This window comes from Carcharhinus amblyrhynchos, chromosome 4, assembly GCF_965287045.1.
Source record: "Carcharhinus amblyrhynchos chromosome 4, sCarAmb.v2.hapA, whole genome shotgun sequence".
Classification (NCBI taxonomy): Eukaryota; Metazoa; Chordata; class Chondrichthyes; order Carcharhiniformes; family Carcharhinidae; genus Carcharhinus; species Carcharhinus amblyrhynchos.
The window spans coordinates 62627388-62651080 of NC_137327.1; the positions used below are offsets into that span (position 1 = coordinate 62627388).

The 23693-nt window shown below is 44.9% G+C and overlaps 1 protein-coding gene across 1 annotated transcript in view; it reads left to right on the forward strand.

Annotated features, from left to right (window-relative positions):
* The window catches only part of hydin (HYDIN axonemal central pair apparatus protein), a 1114396-nt gene that overhangs the window by 287301 nt on the left and 803402 nt on the right, over positions 1-23693 (forward strand). The window contains exon 11 of the mRNA XM_080187991.1: positions 2043-2161. Within this exon, the coding sequence (XP_080044117.1) occupies positions 2043-2161 (119 nt within the window). The remainder of the gene's footprint in view (positions 1-2042; positions 2162-23693) is intronic.

Genomic DNA, 23693 nt, shown 5'->3' on the forward strand with positions numbered 1-23693 from the left:
CTACAGTATGTACTTGCTGTCATATCTAGTTTGGTAAAAGAGCTGTTTATATTTAAACACTCTCACTTGCTTGCTTGATCACAATATACAACTGAACATCCAGACACTGTTTCCACCATGTTGAACTATGTGTATTCAGAATGGAAAAATTGCAAATGAAGGGAAGGTATAAGTTATGATAACAAAAAAGTTTTTGACACATGGCTTTGAACATTTAGATGAACCAAATGAAATTATAATACTCTGTCATAGTTTTGTACAGCACAGCAGTTTTAAGCAGCTTAGTAACTGAATTGCAAAGTCATGGTTGTAAGCTTGATTTCTTGTTTGTGCTCCATTAGCTGATCTTACTGTTGGAATTCTGAAGAGGAGGGAAATCTTAACTGGGGTTTAACAGAGTTCATACTCTTCCCAATGCTCCTGCTAGAAGGTGTTTCTGCAATGTTAGATGAGAATGGGATTGGGCTAGACTTTGATTTTTTTTTAAATTATTTGTTTTTGGGATGTGAACATTGCTGGTAAGGTCAGCATCTATTGCGCATCCCCATTTGTTCTTGACCAGTTGGATGTGAGTCGATTACAGCTAGGCGTCTGGAGTCACATTTACACCAGAAGGGTAAGAATGACAGATTCCTACTCGGTCAGAGGGCGCTAGTGAACCATGTGGGCTTTTTTCTAGAGATAATTCAGTAGTTTTGTGATCATCATTAATGAGGCTATCATTTTATTCCAGATCTAATAAATTGAATTTATCCCTACCCTTCTTGGATTTGAACTCATGTCCCTAGAGTGTTAGGCTGGTCATCTAGCTTACTAGTCCAGTAACATTATCATTATACTACTATCTCCAAATGTTTTGTGTTTGAATGGTTTTTCACTAATTACTATGTGGGCTCGCATTTGTATAACGGCAACTTGGGTGAACTACAGTTGGCATTTAAGGGACTGTAGCTCAGTTAGACTTTTTATCTTAAAAGCAGAAAAAAAGTGGGAATCCAGAGGATAATTTCACTTCTTACTTTTTGAAAAATTGTTGATGGTATTGTGTACTTGAAAGCCAAAGTGTATATCAAGGATTCACTTTTCCATTCATTGCGTAAAGTAAGACTTTATTACAGACAACTTCACAACAGCAGTGCATCATTTAGCTCACTGATTAGCTCAGCTTAATGATTCTGACAATTTTGTCCAATTTAGATGTCCTACCATTTCTCCAACTGCACAATAAACATTTCCCTTTCAACACCCAGAATGTACCTATGGCCCCTGGATAACTGTGCTCCATATTGTCACAACATTTTAAAGAAGCTTTTCCTGAATTTGACGATGATAACACCTTTAGATTCCCTGACTGGAGGGGAGTTTACTTCATTTATATTCTGTTGCCTTAATGTTTTACCTACCTCAATTTAGGTCACTTCTTTCTTGTAGAAATGTTTGAAGAATAAGAAAATATAAGATTCCAACACTGGCATCTCCACATCATTTAACCATATCCCACTCCCTGCCTTTGAACAGCTTACTTTAGGAGGGACTATTCTAGAGCCTTCACCAATACCGCTGCATTAACTGCAGATGAAAGGTACAATGCAATTTGGATAAAAGTTTCAAGTTCACTTCTATCTGAAATTGCACTGCACATCTACTTCAGTGCCAGCTTCCATAGCACAGGAACTACCTGCTGAAGGCACATTTCCATTAGATCAGAGATCAATCATTTTGCAGTAGGGCAAAATAGATTGTTGAAAAAAGGGGACAGTATTACTTGAACTGATGAACAGTGTATTTGGTAAGGTAAGATTGTTAAGACCGATGAGGTTGAATGTTGATCACTGCTGGAATTCTAATACACTACAATCTGATTGGTACTGAAAGTGTCTCCCATAATTACTGCTCAGCAGCCTTTTACTGTGCTTTTTACTGAGTTCACAGAAATAGCCAACAAATACAAACTGTCACAGCTACATGGTGATGCTTATAAATGTTTTACTCAATATGATGTGGTAGTGTAAAGACTGTGTATAACTGCTGTTTCTCTTTAGGTCGAGAAACTCGCTTGCCCCTCCGTATCAAGTGCGAAGGTTTGGGCCCCAGGGTAATTCTGAACGTGGACCAGGTTGAAATAGGAAATGTCTTTGTCACCTCAAAACAAATTTATGAGGTAGGTTATAGAGATTTTTTTTTTCTCTTTTAATATCCAAAATTGACTTAAAGGCTTTTTCTGAAACTATGAATCTTCGAAATGAAAACCTCTGTAATGGGAGTTTATGGGCATAACAATTTTTTATTAGTTAATTAGTGCACTATGTCCCTTACCAAGCTGTTCTTGATTTACCTATCCATCAATCTATCGTACCATGGCAGTTTTATTTTTATGTTATGTACCCTGTGCTTCCAAGATAGGAAGATCTGAAAAAATTACTTGTCATCTGTTATCTGTCTACAGTAGTCTGAAATAGCTTATACATTAAGTAACTTGAAAATTTGCTTTTGTGTAGATGAATGTAAAATTTTTGAAAAAATGAAATGGAACATTGGTGAGGCAGAGACTGGCCTATTACCACACTTCAAATCCAGTCCAGATTCTGCTATCTCATGGCCTCAATGGACATAGGTGAAATGAGTTTGGGCAATCTCTGGTGGTTACATGTCCAACTGCCCTTCAGTTGGAACTTTCTTTTGTATCAAGGGGTATCTAGTGTTTAGGAAGGGTAGACGGGAGGAGAGAGGGGGAGGGGTAGCTCTGCTGATTAAGGATAGTATCAGGGTGGTAGTAAGGGAAGATATAGGCGCCAAAGAGCAGAACGTGGAATCTTTGTGGGTGGAGATTAGGAACAGCAAGGGGAGGAAGATGCTGGTGGGTGTCGTCTATAGGTCCCCAAATAATGACCTGGAGGTGGGGCGGGCTATAAACGCGCAAATAAATGACGGGTGCAGGAATGGAACGGCGATAATTATGGGGGATTTCAATCTACATATTGATTGGTCGACCCAATGGACGCGGTGGGCTTGAGGAAGAGTTCTTGGAATGCTGCCGGGATAGTTTCCTTGAACAGTGTGCGCTGGAGCCGACAAGGGAGCGAGCTATCTTAGATCTGGTGTTATGTAATGAGGCAGGTAGAATTAGGGACCTTGTTGTGAGGGATCCTCTTGGGAAGAGTGATCATTGTATGGTGGAGTTTCTGCTGCAGATGGAGGAGGAGGAAGTAGGGTCCCGGACCTGTGTCCTTTGTTTGAACAGAGGGGAGTACGATAGGATGAGAGAGGAATTGGCGAATGTAGATTGGGGGCGCAGATTGGTCGGTAGGTCTGCTGAGGAACAGTGGAGGATCTTGGAGTTGGGGGTAGGATGTTAGCGTGGATAGGGGATTGGCTGTCAAATAGGAGGCAGAGAGTGGGGGTCAATGGGTGCTATTCGGACTGGCGGTTGGTGACTACTGGAGTGCCCCAGGGGTCGGTGCTGGGGCCTCAGCTTTTTACCATTTATATAGATGATCTGGAGGAGGGAACCGAGTGTATGGTGTTGAAATTTGCTGATGACACCAAGATTGGTGGAATGGCAAATTGTGCGGAGGGTGTGGAAAGTCTGCAAAAGAATCTAGATAGGCTGGGCGAATGGGCTAGGAACTGGCAAATGGAATTTAATGTTGGCAAGTGTGAAGTTGTCCACTTTGGTAGGAATAATGGTAGGAAGGACTATTACTTACATGGCGAAAAACTGCAGCATGCGACGGTGCAGAGGGACCTCGGGGTCCTTGTGCATGAGTTGCAAAAACCCAGCCTGCAGGTGCAGCAGGTGGTCAGGAAGGCAAATGGGATGCTGGCCTTCATAGCGAGGGGGATTGAATATAAAAGTAGGGAGGTCTTGCTGCAACTGTACAGGGCACTGGTGAGGCCGCAGCTGGAGTACTGTGTGCAGTTTTGGTCGCCACACTGACGCAAGGATATTTTGGCCTTGGAGGGAGTGCAGAGGAGGTTTACTAGGCTGATACAGGAGTTGAGAGGGTTGAACTATGAGGAGAGGCTGAAGAAACTAGGCTTGTACTCGTTAGAGTTTAGAAGAATGAGGGGAGATCTCATTGAGACATATAAGGTGATGAATGGGATGGATAGGATAGAGGTGAAGAGGCTCTTCCCGCTCAGAAAGGACAGTAGGACTAGAGGGCACAGCCTCAAGATAGAGGGGGGGTGGTTTAGAACAGAGTTGAGGAGGAACTTCTTCACTCAAAGGGTGGTGAATCTCTGGAATTCTCTGCCCGTTGAAGTGGTGGAGGCTGCCTCGCTAAATATATTTAAGACGCGGGTTGATAGGTTTTTGATAGGCAAGGGGATTAAGGGTTATGGGGAGAGGGCGGGAATGTGGAACTGAGCCACGACAGATCAGCCATGATCTTATTGAATGGCGGGGCAGGCTCGAAGGGCTAGATGGCCTACTCCTGCTCCTATTTCTTATGTTCTTTAAGGAGATCTTTCTTGGTGCTCAGCAGGAATTTACTCCGATGATAAAGAAGGATCGTAGGAGAAGGGATAATCAGCCGTGGAATACGAAGGAGATAAAGGAGAGTATTAAATTAAAAGCTGATGCGTTTAGAGTGGCTAAAAGTAGTGGGCGAGAAGAGGGCTGGGAGAGGTTTAAATATCAACAAAGAATGACGAAGAAGTTGATAAAGAAAGGAAGGATAGACTATGAATCTAGGTGAGCGCTAAATATAAAAAAGGAGTTTTTATAAATATATAAAAAGGAGGAGGCTGGCTAGGGTGAATGTTGGACCCTTAGAGGATGAAAGGGGGGATTTAGTGGTGGGGGATGAGGAAATGGCTGAGGCCTTGAATAACTTTTTTGCTTCGGTCTTCACGGAGGAGGACGCGAATAGTTTGCCGGGTGTTAACGATGGAAAGATGGTAGGAGTGGAGGGCCTGAATGAGATCATTGCTACTAGAGAGGTAGTGTTCGACAGACTAGAGGGACTGATGGTGGACAAGTCCCCAGGACCGGATGGAATGCATCCCAGGGTTCTGAAGGAAATGGCGGAGGTGATAGTGGATGCCTTAGTGATTATTTTCCAAACCTCGCTGGATTCCAGGGAAGTGCCAGAAGATTGGAAAATGGCTAATGTTACGCCGCTGTTTAAAAAGGGTAGCAGGCAAAATTCAGGGAATTATAGGCCAGTTAGTTTAACGTCTGTTGTAGGAAAAATGCTTGAATCCACCATCAAAGAGGAAATGGCGAGGCATCTTGAGAAGAATTGTTTGATAGAGCAGACGCAGCACGGATTCGTTAAGGGGAAGTCGTGTCTGACGAATTTATTGGAGTTCTATGAGGATGTGCCTTGTGCGGTGGATAGAGGGGAACCGGTGGATGTGGTGTTTCTCGATTTTCAGAAGGCGTTTGACAAGGTGCCTCACAAAAGGTTGTTACAGAAGGTTAGGGGGCATGGAGTTGGGGGTAAGGTATTAGCGCGGATAGAGGATTGGCTGTCAAATAGGAGGCAGAGAGTGGGTGTCGATGGGTGCTATTCGGATTGGCGGTTGGTGACTCGTGGAGTGCCCCAGGGATCGGTGCTGGGGCCTCAGCTATTTACCACTTATATAGATGATCTGGAGGAGGGGGCTGAGTGTAGGGTGTCGAAATTTGCTGATGACACAAAGATAAGTGGAACAGCAAATTGTGCGGAGGGTGTAGAAAGTCTGCAGAGGGATCTAGATAGGCTGAGCGAGTGGGCGAGGACCTGGCAGATGGAATACAATGTTGGCAAGTGTGAGGTTATCCACTTTGGCAGGAATAATGGTAGGAAGGACTACTACTTACAGGGCGAAAAGCTGCAGCATGCTATGGTGCAGAGGGACCTGGGGGTCCTTGTGCATGAGTCGCAAAAACCCAGCCTGCAGGTGCAGCAAGTGGTCAGGAAGGCAAATGGGATGCTGGCCTTCATAGCGAGGGGGATTGAATATAAAAGTAGGGAGGTCTTGCTGCAACTGTACAGGGCACTGGTGAGGCCGCAGCTGGAGTACTGTGTGCAGTTTTGGTCGCCGCACTTGTGCAAGGATATTTTGGCCTTGAAGGGAGTGCAGAGGAGGTTCACTAGGCTGATACCGGAGTTGAGGGGGTTGAGCTATGAAGAGAGGCTGAATACACTGGGCTTGTACTCGTTGGAGTTTAGAAGGACGAGGGGGGATCTTATTGAGACGTATAAGATGATGAAGGGGATGGATAGGGTAGAGGTGGAGAGGTTCTTCCCGCTCAGAAAGGACAGCAGGACTAGAGGGTACAGCCTCAAGATAAGGGGGTGGCAGTTTAGAACAGAGTTGAGGAGGAACTTCTTCACTCAAAGGGTGGTGAATCTCTGGAATTCTCTGCCCGTTGAAGTGGTGGAGGCTACCTCGCTAAATATATTTAAGACGCGGGTAGATAGGTTTTTAGTAGGCAAGGGGATTAAGGGTTATGGGGAGAAAGCGGGAAAGTGGAACTGAGCCACTTAATAATAACACTTAAGAACATAATGTTCTTATTATGTTCTTATGAAAGCGGGAAAGTGGAACTGAGCCACTTCAGATCAGCCATGATCTTATTGAATGGCGACGCAGGCTCGAAGGGCTAGATGGCCTACTCCTACTTCTTGAGAAGGTGAGAGGGCATGGGATCCAAGGGCCTTTGGCCTTGTGGATCCAGAATTGGCTTGCCTGCAGAAGGCAGAGAGTGGTTGTGGATGGGTCTTTTTCTGAATGGAGGTCAGTCACCAGTGGAGTGCCCCAGGGATCTGTTCTAGGACCCTTGCTGTTTGTCATTTTCATAAATGACGTGGATGAGGAAGTGGAGGGATGGGTAAGTAAGTGCGCTGATGACACGAAGGTCGGTGGTGTTGTGGATGGTCTGGAAGGATGTCAAAAGTTGCAGCAGGACATAAATAGGATGCAGGACTGGGCAGAGAAGTGGCAGATGGACTTCAACGCGGATAAATGTGTAGTCGTCCATTTTGGCAGAACCAACGGGATGAACGAGTACACTATCAAGGGCAGGAGTCTTAGTAGTGTTGAAGAGCAGAAGGATCTTGGGGTCCGGGTCCATAGGACTCTTAAATCGGCCTCGCAGGTGGAGGATGTGGTCAAGAAGGCGTATGGTGTACTGGCCTTCATTAATCGAGGGATTGAGTTTAGGAGTCAGGAGGTAATGCTGCAACTTTATAAGACCCATGTCAGGCCTCATTTGGAGTACTGTGCGCAGTTCTGGTCGCCTCACTACAGGAAGGACGTAGAAGCTATTGAAAGGGTACAGAGGAGATTTACAAGGATGTTGCCTGGACTGGGAGGCATGCCTTATGAAGTTAGGTTGAGGGAGCTGGGTCTCTTTTCCCTGGAGAGACGAAGGTTGAGAGGTGACCTGATAGAAGTTTATAAAATGTTGAGAGGAATAGATAGGGTGGATTCTCAGAGGCTATTTCCCCGGGTTGAAATGGTCGCTACGAGAGGACACAGATTTAAGGTGCGGGGAGGAAAGTACAGAAGTGATGTTAGGGGTAAGTTTTTCACTCAGAGGGTGGTGAGTGAATGGAATCGGCTGCCGTCAGTGGTGGTGGAGGCGAACTCGCTGGGGTCTTTTAAAAGACTTCTGGATGAGTATATGGGGTTTTATGGGATTGGGGGTTATAGATAGGTCTATAGATTGGTAGGTGTTGATGTGATCGGCGCAACTCGTGGGCCGAAGGGCCTGTTTGTGCTGTAGTGTTCTATGTTCTATGTTCTATGTTCCTGCTCCTATTTCTTATGTTCTTATGTTCTTATTGTCAGTTCATGGGATGTGAGTATAAATGCATCATTAAAATGACTTCTAAAATACCTGATCTAAATCTAATATTTGGCAGGGCCAGCATTTATTGCTGTTCCTTTAATTGTTCTGGAGAATGAGCTGTAAGCCACCTTTTGACAACTAAGTGGCTTGCTGCATCCCTTCACAGGGCAGTTAGGAAACAACTGTGGTCTGTTGTCACAAACCAGCCACAATAGTTAAGAATGGCTGATTTCCTTACTTAACAAGCGTTCATGAATCAGATGCATGTTCTCTATTAGCAATACCAATTTTAGTTTTTGAAGATTATGAAGGATGTTCACTGATGATTGCATAATGTTCAGATTATTTGTGACTCCTCAGACAGAGAAGCAGTCCACGTTCAAATGAACAAGATCTGGACAATATCCAGACTTGGGCTGATAAGTGGCAAGTAACATTCGCGCCATACAAATGCCAGCCAATGACCATCACTAATAAGAGACGCATCAATCACCTCCCCATGACATTCAATGGTGTTACCATCACTGAATCTCCCACATTCTTGGGATTACCATTGGCTTGAAATTCAACTGGACTCACCACATAAACACAGTGGCTACAGAAGCAGGTCAGAGGCTAGGAATACTGCAGCGAGTAACTTGTCCCTTGACTCCCCAAAGACTATCTACCATCTACAAGGCACAAGTCAGGAGTAGGATGGGATAGTCCCCACTTGTCTGGATGGGTGCAGCTTCAACAACACTCAAGAAGCTTGACAGCATCCAGGACAAAACAGTCTGCTTGACTGGCACCACATTCACTCCCTCCACCACCGACTCTCAGTAGCAGCAGTGTGTACTAGCTACAAGATGCATGGCAGCAATTCACCAAAGATGCTCGGACAGCACCTTCCAAACCCATGATCACTTCCATCTTGAAGGACAAGAGCAGCAGATACATGGGAAAACCATTACCTGTAAGTTCCCCTCCAAGTCACTTACCATCCTGACTTGAAAATATATCACTGTTCCTTCACAGTCGCTGGATCAAAATCCTGGAATTCTCTCTCTAACAGCATTGTGGGTCAGCCCACAGAACATGGACTGCAGCAATTCAAGAAGTAAGAAGTCTCACAACACCAGGTTAAAGTCCTACAGGTTTATTTGGTGGCAAAGTCCGTTAGCTTTCGGAGCGCTGCTCCTTTGTCAGGTAAGCAGGAATTCTGTTCACAAACAGAGCATATAAAGACACAAACTCAATTCACAAAATAATGGTTGGAATGCGAATCTTTACAGGTAATCAAGTCTTAAAGGTACAGACAATGTGAGTGGAGAGAGCGTTAAGCACAGATTAAAGAGATGTGTATTGTCTCCAGACAGGACTGTTATGAGATTTTGCAAGCCCAGGCAAATTGTGGGGGTTACAGATAATGTGACATGGACCCAAGATCCCGGTTGAGGCCTTCCTCATGTGTGCGGAACTTGGCTATCAGTCTCTGTTCAGCGACTCTGTGCTGTCGTGTGTCGTGAAGGCCGCCTTGGAGAACGCTTACCTGAAGATCAGAGGCCGAATGCCTGTGACTGCTGAAGTGTTCCCCAACAGGAAGAGAACAGTCTTGCTTGGTGATTGTCGAGCGGTGTTCGTTCATCTGTTGTAGTAGCGTCTGCATGATTTCCCCAATGTACCATGCCTCGGGACATCCTTTCCTGCAGCTTATCAGGTAGACAATGTTGGCCGAGTTGCAAGAGTATGTACTACATACCTGGTGGATGGTGTTCTTACGTGAGGTTGATGGCATTCGTGTCGATGATCTGGCATGTCTTGCAGAGGTTGCTGTGGTAGGGTTGTGTGTCATGGTCACTGTTCCCCTGAAGGCTGGGTAGTTCGTTGCGGACAATGGTCTTTTGAGGTTGTGCGGTTGTTTGAAGGCAAGAAGTGGGGGCATGGGGATGGCCTTGGTGAGATGTTCGTCTTCGTCAATGACATGTTGAAGACTCTGGAGAAGATGTCGTAGCCTCTCCACTCCAGGGAAGTACTGGACGATGAAGGGTACTCCCTCCGCCGTGTCCCATGTTTGTCTTCAGAGGAGGTCGGTGCAGTTTTTCGCTGTGGTGCATCGGAACTGTTGATCGATGAATTGAGTGCTGTATCCTGTTCTTATGAGGGCATCTTTCAGCGTCTGGAGATGTCTGTTGCGATCCTCCTCATCTGAACAGATCCTGTGTATACGGAGGGCTTGACCGTAGGGGATGGCTTCCTTAACGTGATTAGGGTGGAAGCTGGAGAAGTGGAGCATCGTTAGGTTATCTGTCAGCTTGCGGTACAGTGAAATGCTGAGATGACCATCCTTAATGGAGATGTATGTGTCCAAGAAGTGTGTCCTTTGTACGATGGACAAAAGAACTGTGAGTAGACGTCTTGTTAGTACAACCAAAATTTATTTAAAACACACAATGAATAATCACCCACCCAACCAACAAAATAAGTTATCTTACAGAAAATATTAAAGTTCAAGTCCAATACCAGATATTGACTTAACTTTGCGAGATTGGCAAGTACCCAAGCGGACGTTGGCGTTTATCTGTGCGCTGTCCGCATAGGGTGGAGTAGGAAATTGCAGGGGCTGGGAACATCTGAAATGTGGAGCTTATTCAAGGAGCAGCTACTGCGAGTCCTTGATAAATATGTACCTGTTAGGCAGGGAGGAAGTGGTCGAGTGAGGGAACCGTGGTGTACTAAGGAAGTTGAATCTCTGGTGAAGAGGAAGAAGGAGGCTTATGTAACGATGAGACGTGAAGGCTCAGTTAGGGCACTGGAGAGTTATGAAATAGCCAGGAAGGAGTTAAAGAGAGAGGTAAGAAGAGCTAGAAGAGGACATGAGATGACTTTGGTGGATAGGAGCGAGGAAAATCCTAAAGCTTTCTACAGGTATGTTAAGAATAAAAGGTTGGTTAGGGCAAGATTAGGGCCAGTCAGAGACAACAGTGGGAAGTTATGCATGGAGCCTGAAGAGATACGAGAGGCACTGAATGAGCATTTTTCGTCAGTATTCACACAGGAAAAAGTCAGTGTAGTCGAGGAGAATACTGCGATACCAGGTAGTAGACTAGATGGGATTGAGGTACATAAGGAGGAGGTGTTGGCATTCTTGAGAATGTGAAAATAGATAAGTCCCCTGGGCCAGATGGGATTTACCCTAGGATTCTGGGGGAAGCTAGGGAGGAGATTGCAGAGCCTTTGGCATTGATCTTCATGTCGTCATTGGCTTCAGGTGTAGTACCGGAAGACTGGAAGATAGCAAATGTTGTCCCCTTGTTCAAGAAAGGGAGTAGAGACCATCCTGGGAATTATAGACCAGTGAGCCTTACTTCTGTTGTGGGCAAAGTTTTGGAAAGAATTATAAGGGATAGGATTTATAATCATCTAGAGGGAAATAAATTGATTAGGGATAGTCAACACGGTTTTGTGAAGGGTAGGTCGTGCCTCACAAACCTTATCGAGTTTTTTGAAAAGGTGCCCAAAGAGGTGGATAAGGGTAAGGCAGTTGACGTAGTGTATATGGATTTTAGCAAAGCGTTTGATAAGGTTCCCCATGGTAGGCTGTTGCAGAAAATGCAGATGCATGGGGTTGAGGGTGATTTAGCAGTTTGGATCAGGAATTGGCTAGCTGATAGAAGACAGAGGGTGGTAGTTGATGGGAAATATTCAACCTGGAGTGCAGTTACAAGTGGTGTACCTCAAGGATCTGTTTTGGGGTCACTGCTGTTTGTCATTTTTATAAATGACCTGGATGAGGGTGTAGAAGGATGGATTAGTAAATTTGCTGACGACACCAAAATCGGAGGAGTTGTAGACAGTGAGGATGGATGTTACAGTTTGCAGAGGGACATAGATAAGCTGCAGAGCTGGGCCGAGAGGTGGCAGATGGAGTTTAATACGGAAAAGTGTGAGGTGATTCACTTTGGTAAGAATAACAGGGGTACGGAATATAGGGCTAATGGAAGGACTCTTGATAGTGTGGACGAGCAGAGGGATCTCGGTGTACATGTGCATAGATCCCTGAAAGTTGGCACCCAGGTTGATAAGGTTGTTAAGAAGGCGTGCGGTGTATTAGCTTTTATTGGTAGAGGGATTGAATTTCGGAGCCGTGAGGTCATGTTACAACTGTACAAAACTTGTGGTTGCACTTGGAGTATTGCGTACAGTTCTGGTCGCCGCATTATAAGAAGGATGTGGAGGTATTGGAAAGGGTGCAGAGGAGGTTAACCAGGACGTTGCCTGGTATGGTAGGAAGGTCTTATGAGGAAAGGCTGAGGGACTTGAGGTTATTTTCATTGGAGAGAAGAAAGTTACGAGGTGACCTGATTGAGGCATATAAGATGATCAAAGGATTGGATAGGGTGGACAGTGAGAGCCTTTTACCTCGGATGGTGATGGCTAACACAAGGGGACATAGCTTTAAATTAAGGGGTGGTAATTATAGGACGGATGTCAGAGGTAGGTTCTTTACTCAGAGGGTAGTAAGGTCGTGGAATGCCCTGCCAGCAGCAGTTGCGGACTCGCCAACTTTAAGGGCCTTCAAATGGTCTGTGGATAGGCAAATGGATAACATTGGAATAGTTTAGGTTAGAGGGTCATTGGATTGGTTCCACTGGTTGGCGCAACATCGAGGGTCGAAGGGCCTGTACTGCGCTGTAATGTTCTATGTTCTGGTCTCGGTTGTCCTCTGCTTAGTCTGGTCCTTTGGTCTTTTTGTCTGGTCTGGCTCTGGTCTTCCTTCCTTCTCGGGTGTGGTGGTTCTCCTCGTGCTGGTTGTTGCTGGCGACGGTCATTGTTATTGTAGCTCGTTCGTGGGGTTAGAGAGAGAAATTCTTGGTTGCGCAGCACCCTTTATACCCGGTTGGGTTTCGCACTCCTTTTGGCCATTGCCAATAAATTGATCAGGACTTGATTGCCCTGATCAATAAAGTCCAATCGGGTGCTGCCACACCAACCTCTGGGTGTGTCCCCAACGGCCATGTCTGTAGATGCTGGAGCGCGTAGAATACACATCTCCCTCCCAAATAAGGGGCTATGATGCCCCTATGTCTGGTAGACAATCCAGTTGACCAGAAAGTCCCTTTTGTCCTGGAGATGACCCATTGTCTGGAGGGATGTCAGAAGTTGCAGCGTGACATAGATAGGATGCAGGACTGGGCGGAGAAGTAGCAGACGGACTTCAATGTGGATAAATGTGTAGTGGTCCATTTTGGTAGGACCAACGGGATACAGGAATACAATATCAAGGGTTGGAGTCTTAGCTGGGTTGAAGAGCAGTAGGATCTTGGGGTCCGGGTCCATAGGACTCTTAAATCGGCCTCACAGGTGGAGGAGGTGGTCAAGAAGCCGTATGGTGTACTGGCCTTCATTAATCGAGGGATTGAGTTTAGGAGTTGGGAGGTAATGCTGCAACTTTATAAGACCCTTGTCAGACACCACTTGGAGGACTGTGCGCAGTTCTGGTTGCCTCACTACAAGAAGTATGTGGAAGCTATTGAGAGGGTGCAGAGGAGATTTACAAGGATGTTGCCTGGATTGGGAAGCATGCCTTATGAAGATAGGCTGAGGGAGCGGGGTCTCTTCTCCCTGGAGAGACGAAGGTTGAGAGGCGACCTGATAGAATGTTGAAAGGAATAGATAGGGTGGATTCTCGCAGGTTATTTCCCAGGGCTGAAATGGTCGCTACGAGAGGACACACGTTTAAGGTACTGGGAAGCAGGTACCAAGGAGCTGGCAGGGGTAAGTTTTTCACTGAGAGGGTGGTGAGTGAGTGGAATCAGCTGCCGTCGGTGGTGATAGAGGCGAACTCGCTGGGGTCTTTTAAAAGACTTCTGGATGAGTATATGGGATCTCATGGCATTGGAAGTTACAGATAGTTCTATGGCTTGGTAGGTATAGATGTGATCGGTGCAACTTGTGGGCCGAAGGGCCTGTTTGTGCTGTAGTGTTCTATGTTCTATATCCTGTGTATTCATTTGTCTGGGTTGCAGCCTGTTTATCTCTGTCTTTTAGGCTGCAGCCTGTCGTCCTAGTTCTTGCCTAATTGTCCCAGAGTGCTTTACAAATCGCCATTTTAGATGGCCCATTTGGCTACAGTCCCCCCTTTGATCCTGAACACGAAGCATGATGGATCACAAACTCAGGACCAGTATCTGTCAGGAATTCCCCAGTGACCCAATGGTCAAGTAAGGCCCAGGCATTAGCATGCACAGTAATAATACATCCCTACAATATATTGACATTCCTGAAGCTATAGACAACACTCTACAAATACAAACAACCACATATTCTAAACACCATTATTACAATAAGCTAATTATAAACCAATATTCAAACAAACATTACAATAAAGTATTCACAGATCTGAGGCACATTTTGGTAATAGGATTTCCAACGTCTCATTAGTACGAGTCGCAAAATGGCTGGCTTCCTATAAACATTGTTGTACTGAATTAGAGGGGACCATGGTTCAAGGGCGGACCCTACGCCCTGCCTCCGGGTAATCCCCTTTTTTCATCGGCTGAATTGGACTGTGAAGATGATTAAGTCTACCAGGGTGAACAAAATCAATAATACCGCCAGTTGTGACATTATGCGAACAAATGGATGGATTTGGATGTTTGAGCCCCAGGATACAGAAAAGATTTACCAGGATGCTGCCTGGTATGGAGGCCATTAGCTATGAGGAGACATTGGAGAAACTTGGTATGTTCTCACTGGAGCGACGGAAATTGTGGGGAGACCTGATAGAAGTCTACAAGATTATGGGAGGCATGGACAGAGTGGATAGTCAGAATCTTTTTCCCAGGGTGGAAGAGTCAATTACTAGGGGGCATAGGTTTAAGGTGTGAGGGGCAAGGTTTAAAGGAGGTTTACGAGGCAGATTTTTTACATAGAGGTGCCTGGAACTCGTTGCCGGGGGACGTTGTGGAAGAGGATACCATAGTGACTTTTAAGGGATGTCTTGACAAGTATATGAATGAGATGGGAATAGAGGCAAATGGTCCCCGGAAGCATAGGGTGTTTTAATTAAGTCAGGCAGCATGGTCGGTGCAGGCTTGAAGGGCCGAAAGGCGTGTTCCTGTGCTGTAATTTTCTTTGTTCTTTGTTCATTCCCATGAACAAAGAACTGCCTGCTGCAGTTGTAAATGCGCCTAGTTTGGGGGCGTTTAAGAGATTGGTGGATAGGTTTATGGACGAAAAGGGATTGGTTTAGATTAGTGGGTCAATGTTTTTTTTTTAAAAATAAGACTGGTCGGCGCAACATTGTGGGCCGAAGGGCCTGTTCCGCGCTGTAATGTTCTATGTTCTATGTTCTATGACTTTCCCTGGAATCCCTTTGCAGTTGTCAACTGTTGCATCTGACAGCCAGATAACTCGGGGTGTTTCTTGGTGTTCCATCTGTTCGTCACTAATCCAAGATGGAACCTGTCCACCGCATACCTGCTCTAAGTTTCCCCTTAGCTGTTCTATCATCCACTGTCCATATGCATTACATAAAGTCCAGTTCTGTTGTCAGTCATCATCCTCTAATTTTTCCCTGATAATTTGATTGATTGTCTTGGCATGTCCTTCTAATACAGCTACCATGTGGCTGCTGGCTGTGTTCCCAGTCAGTTCCCCTTCAGCATCTTGCTGATTGTTCTAATCGATAGAACTTAGTGTCTGTTTAACCTGTTGGGTCAGAACCCTAAGTTCATTGTCCAGGTCAGCTAAGTCAAGGGGATTGATGGTTGCTACCCCTGCCCTGTATGCTGTGGCCATGTCATTGACTAACTCCCTCCTGGATTTTCCTGTCTTTCATCCAATCCTATCTTCCGTCCTAACAGTCTGTTAAATTGTGGAGAGCACCTCTCTGGCAGTTGAGTCCCACCTATATCCACTAGCACAGATACTAATTTGTGCTGGATATTGTCATATAAGGTTTTGCCTGTGTGTTTTAGTATCAGTCCATTCTATGGTCGGGGGTGGCTTCAGGACCAATCGAATGGGATAGGTCTGGGGTTGGCTTCGGCCTAGTTCTTATTTCATACAATGCAAAGTTCCCCTCTCTGAGCTGCGGCCCGAGCTCTAATCCTTTTTCTGGACCGTTGGCCAGACATCCAATTTCAGGGCACCCATTATTTGGAAATCCCCACCAATTCCCTTCTATGGTAACACTCAGATAACATTCAGTTGAACTACCATTTGGTTTTTTGTATACCAGCTGCTGGCTGTTACACCCAAATGTTATACTGTTATCGGAGTGCACCCATAACACGCCATCCTCATACTCTGCCGTGTCAGGTGGGGCAAACCATAAATAACTGGGATGCCACCAGTTAATCTTGCTTGGAGTGCTCTGTATGCTTATTCCGATGATGAGTCCAATGAGATAGATTGCATCTCTGTCATCATCTGTTGCTATCCTGAGGAGATCAATGTAATTTCCGTTGTTATTGCATCCAATATTTGATGTATATACATGTATTTAAACTGTCCATGCCCACCCTTTTTTTTGAACACTTATTGACAGTGGTGTGGTCAGGAGGACCCGGTATATCAATTGTCGCTTGATGTCTTTTTTTTATTCTTAATTGTGGAGCACAGCAGAGCAAAAATTTTGTTCAGATTGATACATAGACGAGTCGTGGGTTTGTCAGAAAAGAGCTTATTTAACTGGCCAGCAAAATCAAGGTTTAGTCGAGCTGCAGTCACTATTAACTATAGAGATTCAAATAGTACTGGTGTGTAATGACCTGAAGCAGTGTCCATTCTATAAGTGTGTTGGAGTTTGAAGGCGGGCCACATGTAAAATTTAGCACAAGTGACTCTAAGAGTTGAAAATGTAGCCCTTTAACATGAGGGGCAAAGAGACGGCCCTTCCATCTTTAGAACACTGAAAATAAAATTCTCAGTGTGACTTGGAACGCTAAGGAGCCAGGCTAAGAGCAGCTGCATATTGTACCAAGGTTTTGCACTCTAAGACTTCTGTTTGTTTTTCATTTCCTGTTGAAAATGTAGCCCAGTCACCTTGACAATTTTAAAATTTAGCACAGCTGCCTCAATGGTGTTAAAATTTAGCACAGCTGCCTCAGTGATGTCAAAATTTAGCATAGCCACCTCAATTATGTTAAACTTTAACATAGCTGCCTCAAAGATTTGTAAAGTTGGCTTAATGATGTCTCACTTAGAAAAAGGTGGCGAAAGAGCACGGCGTCAGATTGTATAGATAACCTGGGTTAATTGTACTAGCAATATACAAACAAGTCGGTTGTACTTAATTGTGAACATTTTACTGTTGGTTGGTCACGGTGGACTGGCAGGTTGCAGGGTTTTTTTTTAAGTGGGTGCTTTCATCAGACATTCTTGTACTTTGCATTGGTCTGTACTGTAGGCTGAATTTCATCATTTGGAGCAGCTTACATTCCTTTATTCAGTATTTCCATTAACCAATTGCCCAACAGAGATTCATCTTCTGAATCATTCATCTTATCATTATCTCCTCACCTGGTTTCCATATACATGTCTGTTCATTGGACTGCACTGTGGGATCTGCCTTTGAATCAGGGTTCAGGGTCCTTCACCCTTGTGTTCCAGTCTAATTAATCTATGTGTCTGGTCCTTTATCCCTGTGGGGAGGCAGCATCGGGTGTTCCCATCAAAATAACTCAGTGTCGTTTAGTCAGGATCTCACTGTTGGATTTGGGGCTGTTAAGGCTTATGTTTATGGGAGAATGCATAATGCTGCGAGGGCCGATATCTGGCGAGTCATGCCAGTCCTCTAGGGTGCGCAAGTCTCCTGTTATGTCTGGGTCGATCAGTATCCTTAGGGGCACTTCAGATGTGGACGAAGCTCTGGGCTGTAGTATGGTAGGAGTAAGGGTCTGGTCTGAACCTGAAAATGGATGCGAAGGTGTTTGGGATGTGGCCATTCTGATCACCTAGCATCACCCTCCCCTATCTCTAATGTGAGATGGTGGAAGTGATTATTCTGAGTTCCCGTAAGCTTTCAGTTGATTGATGTGGAACCAACCAGTTTTCCCGTTGGCAATAGGACCTTATACACTGAGGGGCTTATTTTTTCGGTTTGGTGTGCAGACCTGCATATCTTGGGGACAAGAAAGAACTAGGTTTTAGAGGGAAATTGTCATCTGCTGGCCAACCGCATATTCTACCGGGTGTACCCTTTTATTGAAATATGCCTTGCTTTGTTTCTTCTTAACTTCTAATAGGACAGCCATGGCTAACTGGGCTGCTTTAATGTTTTTGGTTATCTGCTGGACGGCTTTCTCGTGGGTGAGTGCTTTGATAGCAGGCTCAGTTAAGTCAAACCCCAATAAATATTCAGCTCCCCTCATAGATCAGCCGGTCATTAATGTGTAGGGAGTGAATCCAGTAGTACTGGAAACAGTGTTACGCACCATCATGAGGGCAAAGGGAAGTACTGTATCTCATGTTGTGTTGTTTTGTTGCGCTGTCTTTCTAAGATTCCCTTTTAGCATTTGGTTCATGTGCTGTATGATTCCACTGGATTGTGGATGGTAGGCAATATGGAATTTCTGCTTGATGCTAAACATAGCCATAACGTTCTGCATCACTTGCCCGGTGAAATGTGTCCCTTGGTCAGACTCTATGCTGTGGGGAAGACCCCATCGTGTAAACACCTGCTGGGTTAATATCTTTGCGGTGGCCTTAGCTATGTTTGATCTAGTGAGGAATGCCTTGACCCATTTGGTGAAAGTGCCTATTATTACCAGGACGTGTTTAAATCCATTCTTACATGGCAGTAGTGGGCCAATATAATCAATTTGGAGATTTGTCCAGGGGCTTTCTACTGGGTGTGTGTGCCTTAGCTCCGCTTTTCTGGCTTACCTATTGGGGTTGTTCTGGGCACAAGTTAAACAATTGTTGACATAATGGGCAATGTCATTATGCAATTCGGGCCACCAACATAATTCTTTTAATCACTCGGCTGTTGTCTCTATGCCCTGATGGCCATGTCTGTCATGGTACTGATAGATGAGCTGATTTCCATCCTGGGTAGGGACTATATACATGCCTGCCTTTAATATCAAACCGTCCTGAATCTGTATTTTGTCCCTCCATTTCTCATATGGGGCTGGGTAAACTCCTTCTAAAATTTATTTTAGGGAACTGTCAGTGCGCTGCACCTGGACCAGGTCAGCTATATTAGTTTGGCAAATGGTCACAATGTTTACTCACTCTCCGACAGGTAATTGCCAAAACTGTCCTGTACAGGCACTGGCTTTGGCTAGTGCATCAACCTTACAGTTACCAGGTGGTTTCTAACTTTAATAATTCCAAATGTGCGCCCTTCAGTGGTCTGCAGAACATATTTTAATAAGGGGGCTGATGGTAGGGGCTTTCCGTCTGCAGATACAAAGCCTCTGGCTTCCCATAACAGCAGGAACTCAGTCAGGATGTTGCACATGTACATACTATTGGAGTGTATGTTGGCAGGGGTTGGAAATAGGTCTGAGTGACTCACTATGGATGCGACTGCTGCTAGTTTGGCAGCCTGAGTACTCAAATGGCTGGGTAGTTTGAGGGTGAGTTCTATTAGCGGCTGTCCCTTTTGATTTTCAACATAAATGTCAAATCCTGTGATTCTGTCCCATCCTCTATGGTGAATGAACCGTCTGTGTAAATTATCATAGCTGAGTCTGTCTGTTGGGTGGCTGACTATTTTGTCCCTGATCGTGATTCCTGTTGTTTTGGGATAAACGGACCTGTGAGGTCTTTGTGGCTATAACCTGACATCATGTGGACCTCCCCATAATTTAAATTATCTGCCAGGAACGTGGGCACTTTGTTTTGCTTTACAGTGATGTCCCTACCCTGCAGTGGTCGTGTCCAACAGGCAGCGCGGACCTGGCTTACTGAGCCGTCTTTAAGGTGGCCATCCAGCAGAAGTTGGGTTGGGGTGTGTTCAGTGAGGTCGGTCTTTGGGTTCAGTCCAGTGATGTAGGCGAAATGCTGCATGGCCCAAAATACCATGAGCAGGTGTTGTTCACAGCCAGAGAAGCCTTGTTTGTCTGGGTCCAATACTTGTGAGGCATAGGCTACTGGGTCTGGTTTCCCGGTGGGACAATTGGATACAGTGATGGGCTCATGCTTACGGTATGCATGGGGTGACTGGGACCTTCAGTCAGTGGTTGGCGGTGCTCAGCTCGTACCGAGGAGCTGGCCTAACTGGTGGAGCCGGTGGTCCTGGTAGTCTTGGGGACTGTATATATGGTGGTGGGGGTCTCCTACAATCTCAGGCGAAGTGTCCTGGCTGCCCGCAATTAAAACATGTCCCTCTATCTCTTCCCGAGGCTGCTGTGTAAGGTGGAGCTGTATTTCTCTGGTGTTGGTGATCCTCTCCACCCCCGTTTCTCCATACCGGACCCTGGCTAGTCCTCATCGGAAGCATTCTTGCCTCCCTTTCTGAACATAACATTGGGCCTCCCTGTATTTCCTGTTCCCAGACTTGAGCTAAGCTTCGGAGAACCCATGCTTCATTGTGTATGTCTCTGCGAGGTCAAAATTAGCACAGGTATTCTTGCCTTCCTCTGTGGCGTTCGAGACTAATGTCCTAGCCCATTTGGATGAATGAGTTTCCTTTAATCTAGCCCAATCCAATTCCCCATATACTCCCATGAAGTGGATCCATAAACGACTGGCAGATGCAGTGGCATGTTCCCCTTTCCTCTGTCTACATTTATTTAGCCCATCTGCAGGATCCCCTTTATTAAACCCGACAGTGCGGTCAATATCGCTTCCTTAATTTTGTTTAAGATTTCTTCCCCCACATTTTGAGGGGCTGGCAGGGCAGACTGTACAGACTTGCTTAAGCATGTGACCATCAGCTACACTTCTTCCTTTTCATCTAGCCCATGCATTACCTTCTGCTGCCTAACATCCTCAAAGGAACTGTGTGGATCAGCCAATGGCTCAAAAGTTGTGATTTTATTTGTGATTTCGGCCAATTTTGCCACTGTAAACGGGGTCATATATGTAACAGCTGGGCCCTGAGATCTCCTACCTGATGTTCAGTCGTCACTGGATGCATCGGTACTGGAGGTGGATCTGGAGGCGCAGGTGGGTATGACTTCCCCTGGGAAAGATAGTGGTGGATCTCAATCTTCGGTTTGCGTAACGTAAAGTTTAGCATTCTCCTTTAACTCTCTCCATTCCGCATTCTCTATCTCCTCTTCCTCGAATGTCCCGAAGGTACACATAAATCCATTTTGAACCGATAATAGGAATTCCAGCTGTGAAATTTCTCATTGGCATTTGGAGTGGTCAGCAGTTGCCTGTCTTCTGTTCTTTACTGGCTTGATGTAGTGCTTTTATTGCCACCTGCAGATCAGCGCACTTAGCTTCCAATTGTGCTACTGTCCGCTCGGCTTCACCTTTGGCCAAGACAGTGTGCTGGACTTCTTGTAAGCTCTCTCATACTGGATTTGAAAATTACCCAGAAGTAATAAATTTGACTGGTTGGTTCTCCTTAATTCATCTATCTCTCTGTCCTTTTCGACTCTTATTTGCTCTATCCTCTCCTGCTGTTGTTCCTTTAGTTTCTTAATCCCCTCCTCCTTTTCCTCCTTTGCCTGCTTCAATTCCTCCAGTTCCTTACGAATTGTGTTTAATTCCTTTTCTGTTCCTAGCAGCTGTCCTAAGCAGTTCACAATGGCAATTTCTTTCTCACATTTGTCTGCCCGTTTTCCCTGAACTTTCCTTAGATCATCCCAATATTTCTGCCCTAGAGACCCCAGTCCCATCTCAGTATTGGCACAAGATTCTGCCCATAGGGTTCACCCTTTTTTCTTAATATATTCCCTGATTTTTGTTTCCCATATGGAACCCTCCTCTGTCTCTGTGCTGTTTCCTGCCATTCTATATTCAATGACAAGGGGTAGGGAGTTGATTGAACAGCGGGTAAGGTTTTGGGCTATGTTCCATTCCTAATCCCTCCGGATTCTAATGTAAACCTAAGGAGTTTACCCTATTCTCCTTGTTAGTAACAATGCATGTACAATAAACAATTTCCCGAAAGCAGTTATTTGACCAATAAGGAGTTTACACCTGTTGGCTCTGAGTTTTAAATAATCCTTCAATATAGATTCTGCAGGATTCAATATTGGAACAACAAAGTTACTTCTTGTCAATGACCCAGCAGAGTCACCAATTGTTGTGCCTGCCGCACAATCTGTTTTAACCCTTATACGACAAAGAACTGTGAGTAGATGTCTTGTAAGTACAACCAATATTTATTTAAAACACACAATCAATAATCATCCACCCAACCAACAATAAGTTATCTTACAGAAAATACTAAAGTTCAAGTCCAATACAAGACCTTGACTTAACTTCGTGTGACTGGCAAGTACCCAAGCAAACATTGGCTTTTATCTGTGCGCTGGTCTCGGTCGTCCTCTGCTTAGCCTGGTCCTTTGGTCTGGTCTGGCACTCTTGCTCTGGTTTTCCTTTCTTCTCCGGTGTGCTGGTTCCCCTGGTGCTGGTTGTTGCTGGCGCTGGTCACTGTTGTTGTAGCTCGTTCGTGGGGTCAGAGAGAGAGATTCTTGGTTGTGCAGCACCCTTTATACTCCTTTGAGTTTCGTGTCCCTTTTGGCCATTGCCAATCAATCAGTAGGACCAGATTACCCTGATCGATAATGTCCATTCGGGTGCTGCCACACCAGTCTCTGGGTGTGTCCCCAGCAGCCATGTCTGTAGGTGCTGGAAGCACGTGTGTTATGGTACGAAAGTTATAATTTTGCAGGAGACTCAAGAGAGTGAGAGAATGATTCGGTATACAACAAGATTAGGTTCACACTTCGTACCTTTATTTATCCTTACTTATCTATCCTTATTTATCTATGGTATACAATTACATTATACATACAGTATTAAGCACTCAAAAAGAAGAACAGCTACAATTACAGTTTACAGACAGTATTCAGCACTCAAGAAGAAGAACAGCTACAATTGCAGTATACAGACGGTATTAAGAAGAAGAGTTACGTATATTTACCATCAGGACTGTGCCTTCATCCTTCCAACGACTGGGGAGCCCATTTCAGTCTCGGTGAAGGACCAACACATTGTCCCGATAACGACCGGGCGATGCGCGCTTATCCCACGGTTGAGCGTCCACCGAGACAATGGGAATCCCCCTTTTTAAAGGCTGAGGAATGAGTTGATCAGGCTCATTCCTCTGCTCTGATATCCAATCAATGACAGTCCTGAGAGTGTTTACGCGCTGTTCCCGAGTACTTCACGCGATTACGTGGGTTACTGTGCATCACCTTTATTTACTTGCTTGTGCAGTTTGGCACGTATACCTTTGTTTATGTACGCAAATAGGGCTTTTATCACCTTGTTTGCTTATGTATGTAGTCTGGTACATACGCAAGTAGGGCTTTGTAAGTTTTAGTGTTGAAGAATCTTTAATGTGTTTTTGGATTGTATTGAGTGCCCTGTTAACATTCTGTGATCTAGGAGGCATTGTTTCGCGGACCAGACATTGATTACTTCTATTACATTCGGCCCTTGGTCAGCGAAGCAATGCATCATACACTGCTCGTTGCGTTAATTTTTGTAAATAACGACAAATACATATATTACTAATAGTTAAGATAATAATGAATACTAATAATATAACGATAGGATGTATTAATATATTCCACATTTGTTGTGCCTGTGACGACCATCCTTCAAATAAAGACCACCATGAGTGGGCAGAATCTTCTTCAATAATTTTACTAAGGTGCTTCAATTTTTGTCCTGCTATTGCGGTTTGAATAATTAATTTGGTAACGTTATGATAATGTGTTTTGGCCATCTGCTCCAACTGTTTGGATTGATTTAAAATTTGCTGTTGATTTTCTAAAGAAATGGA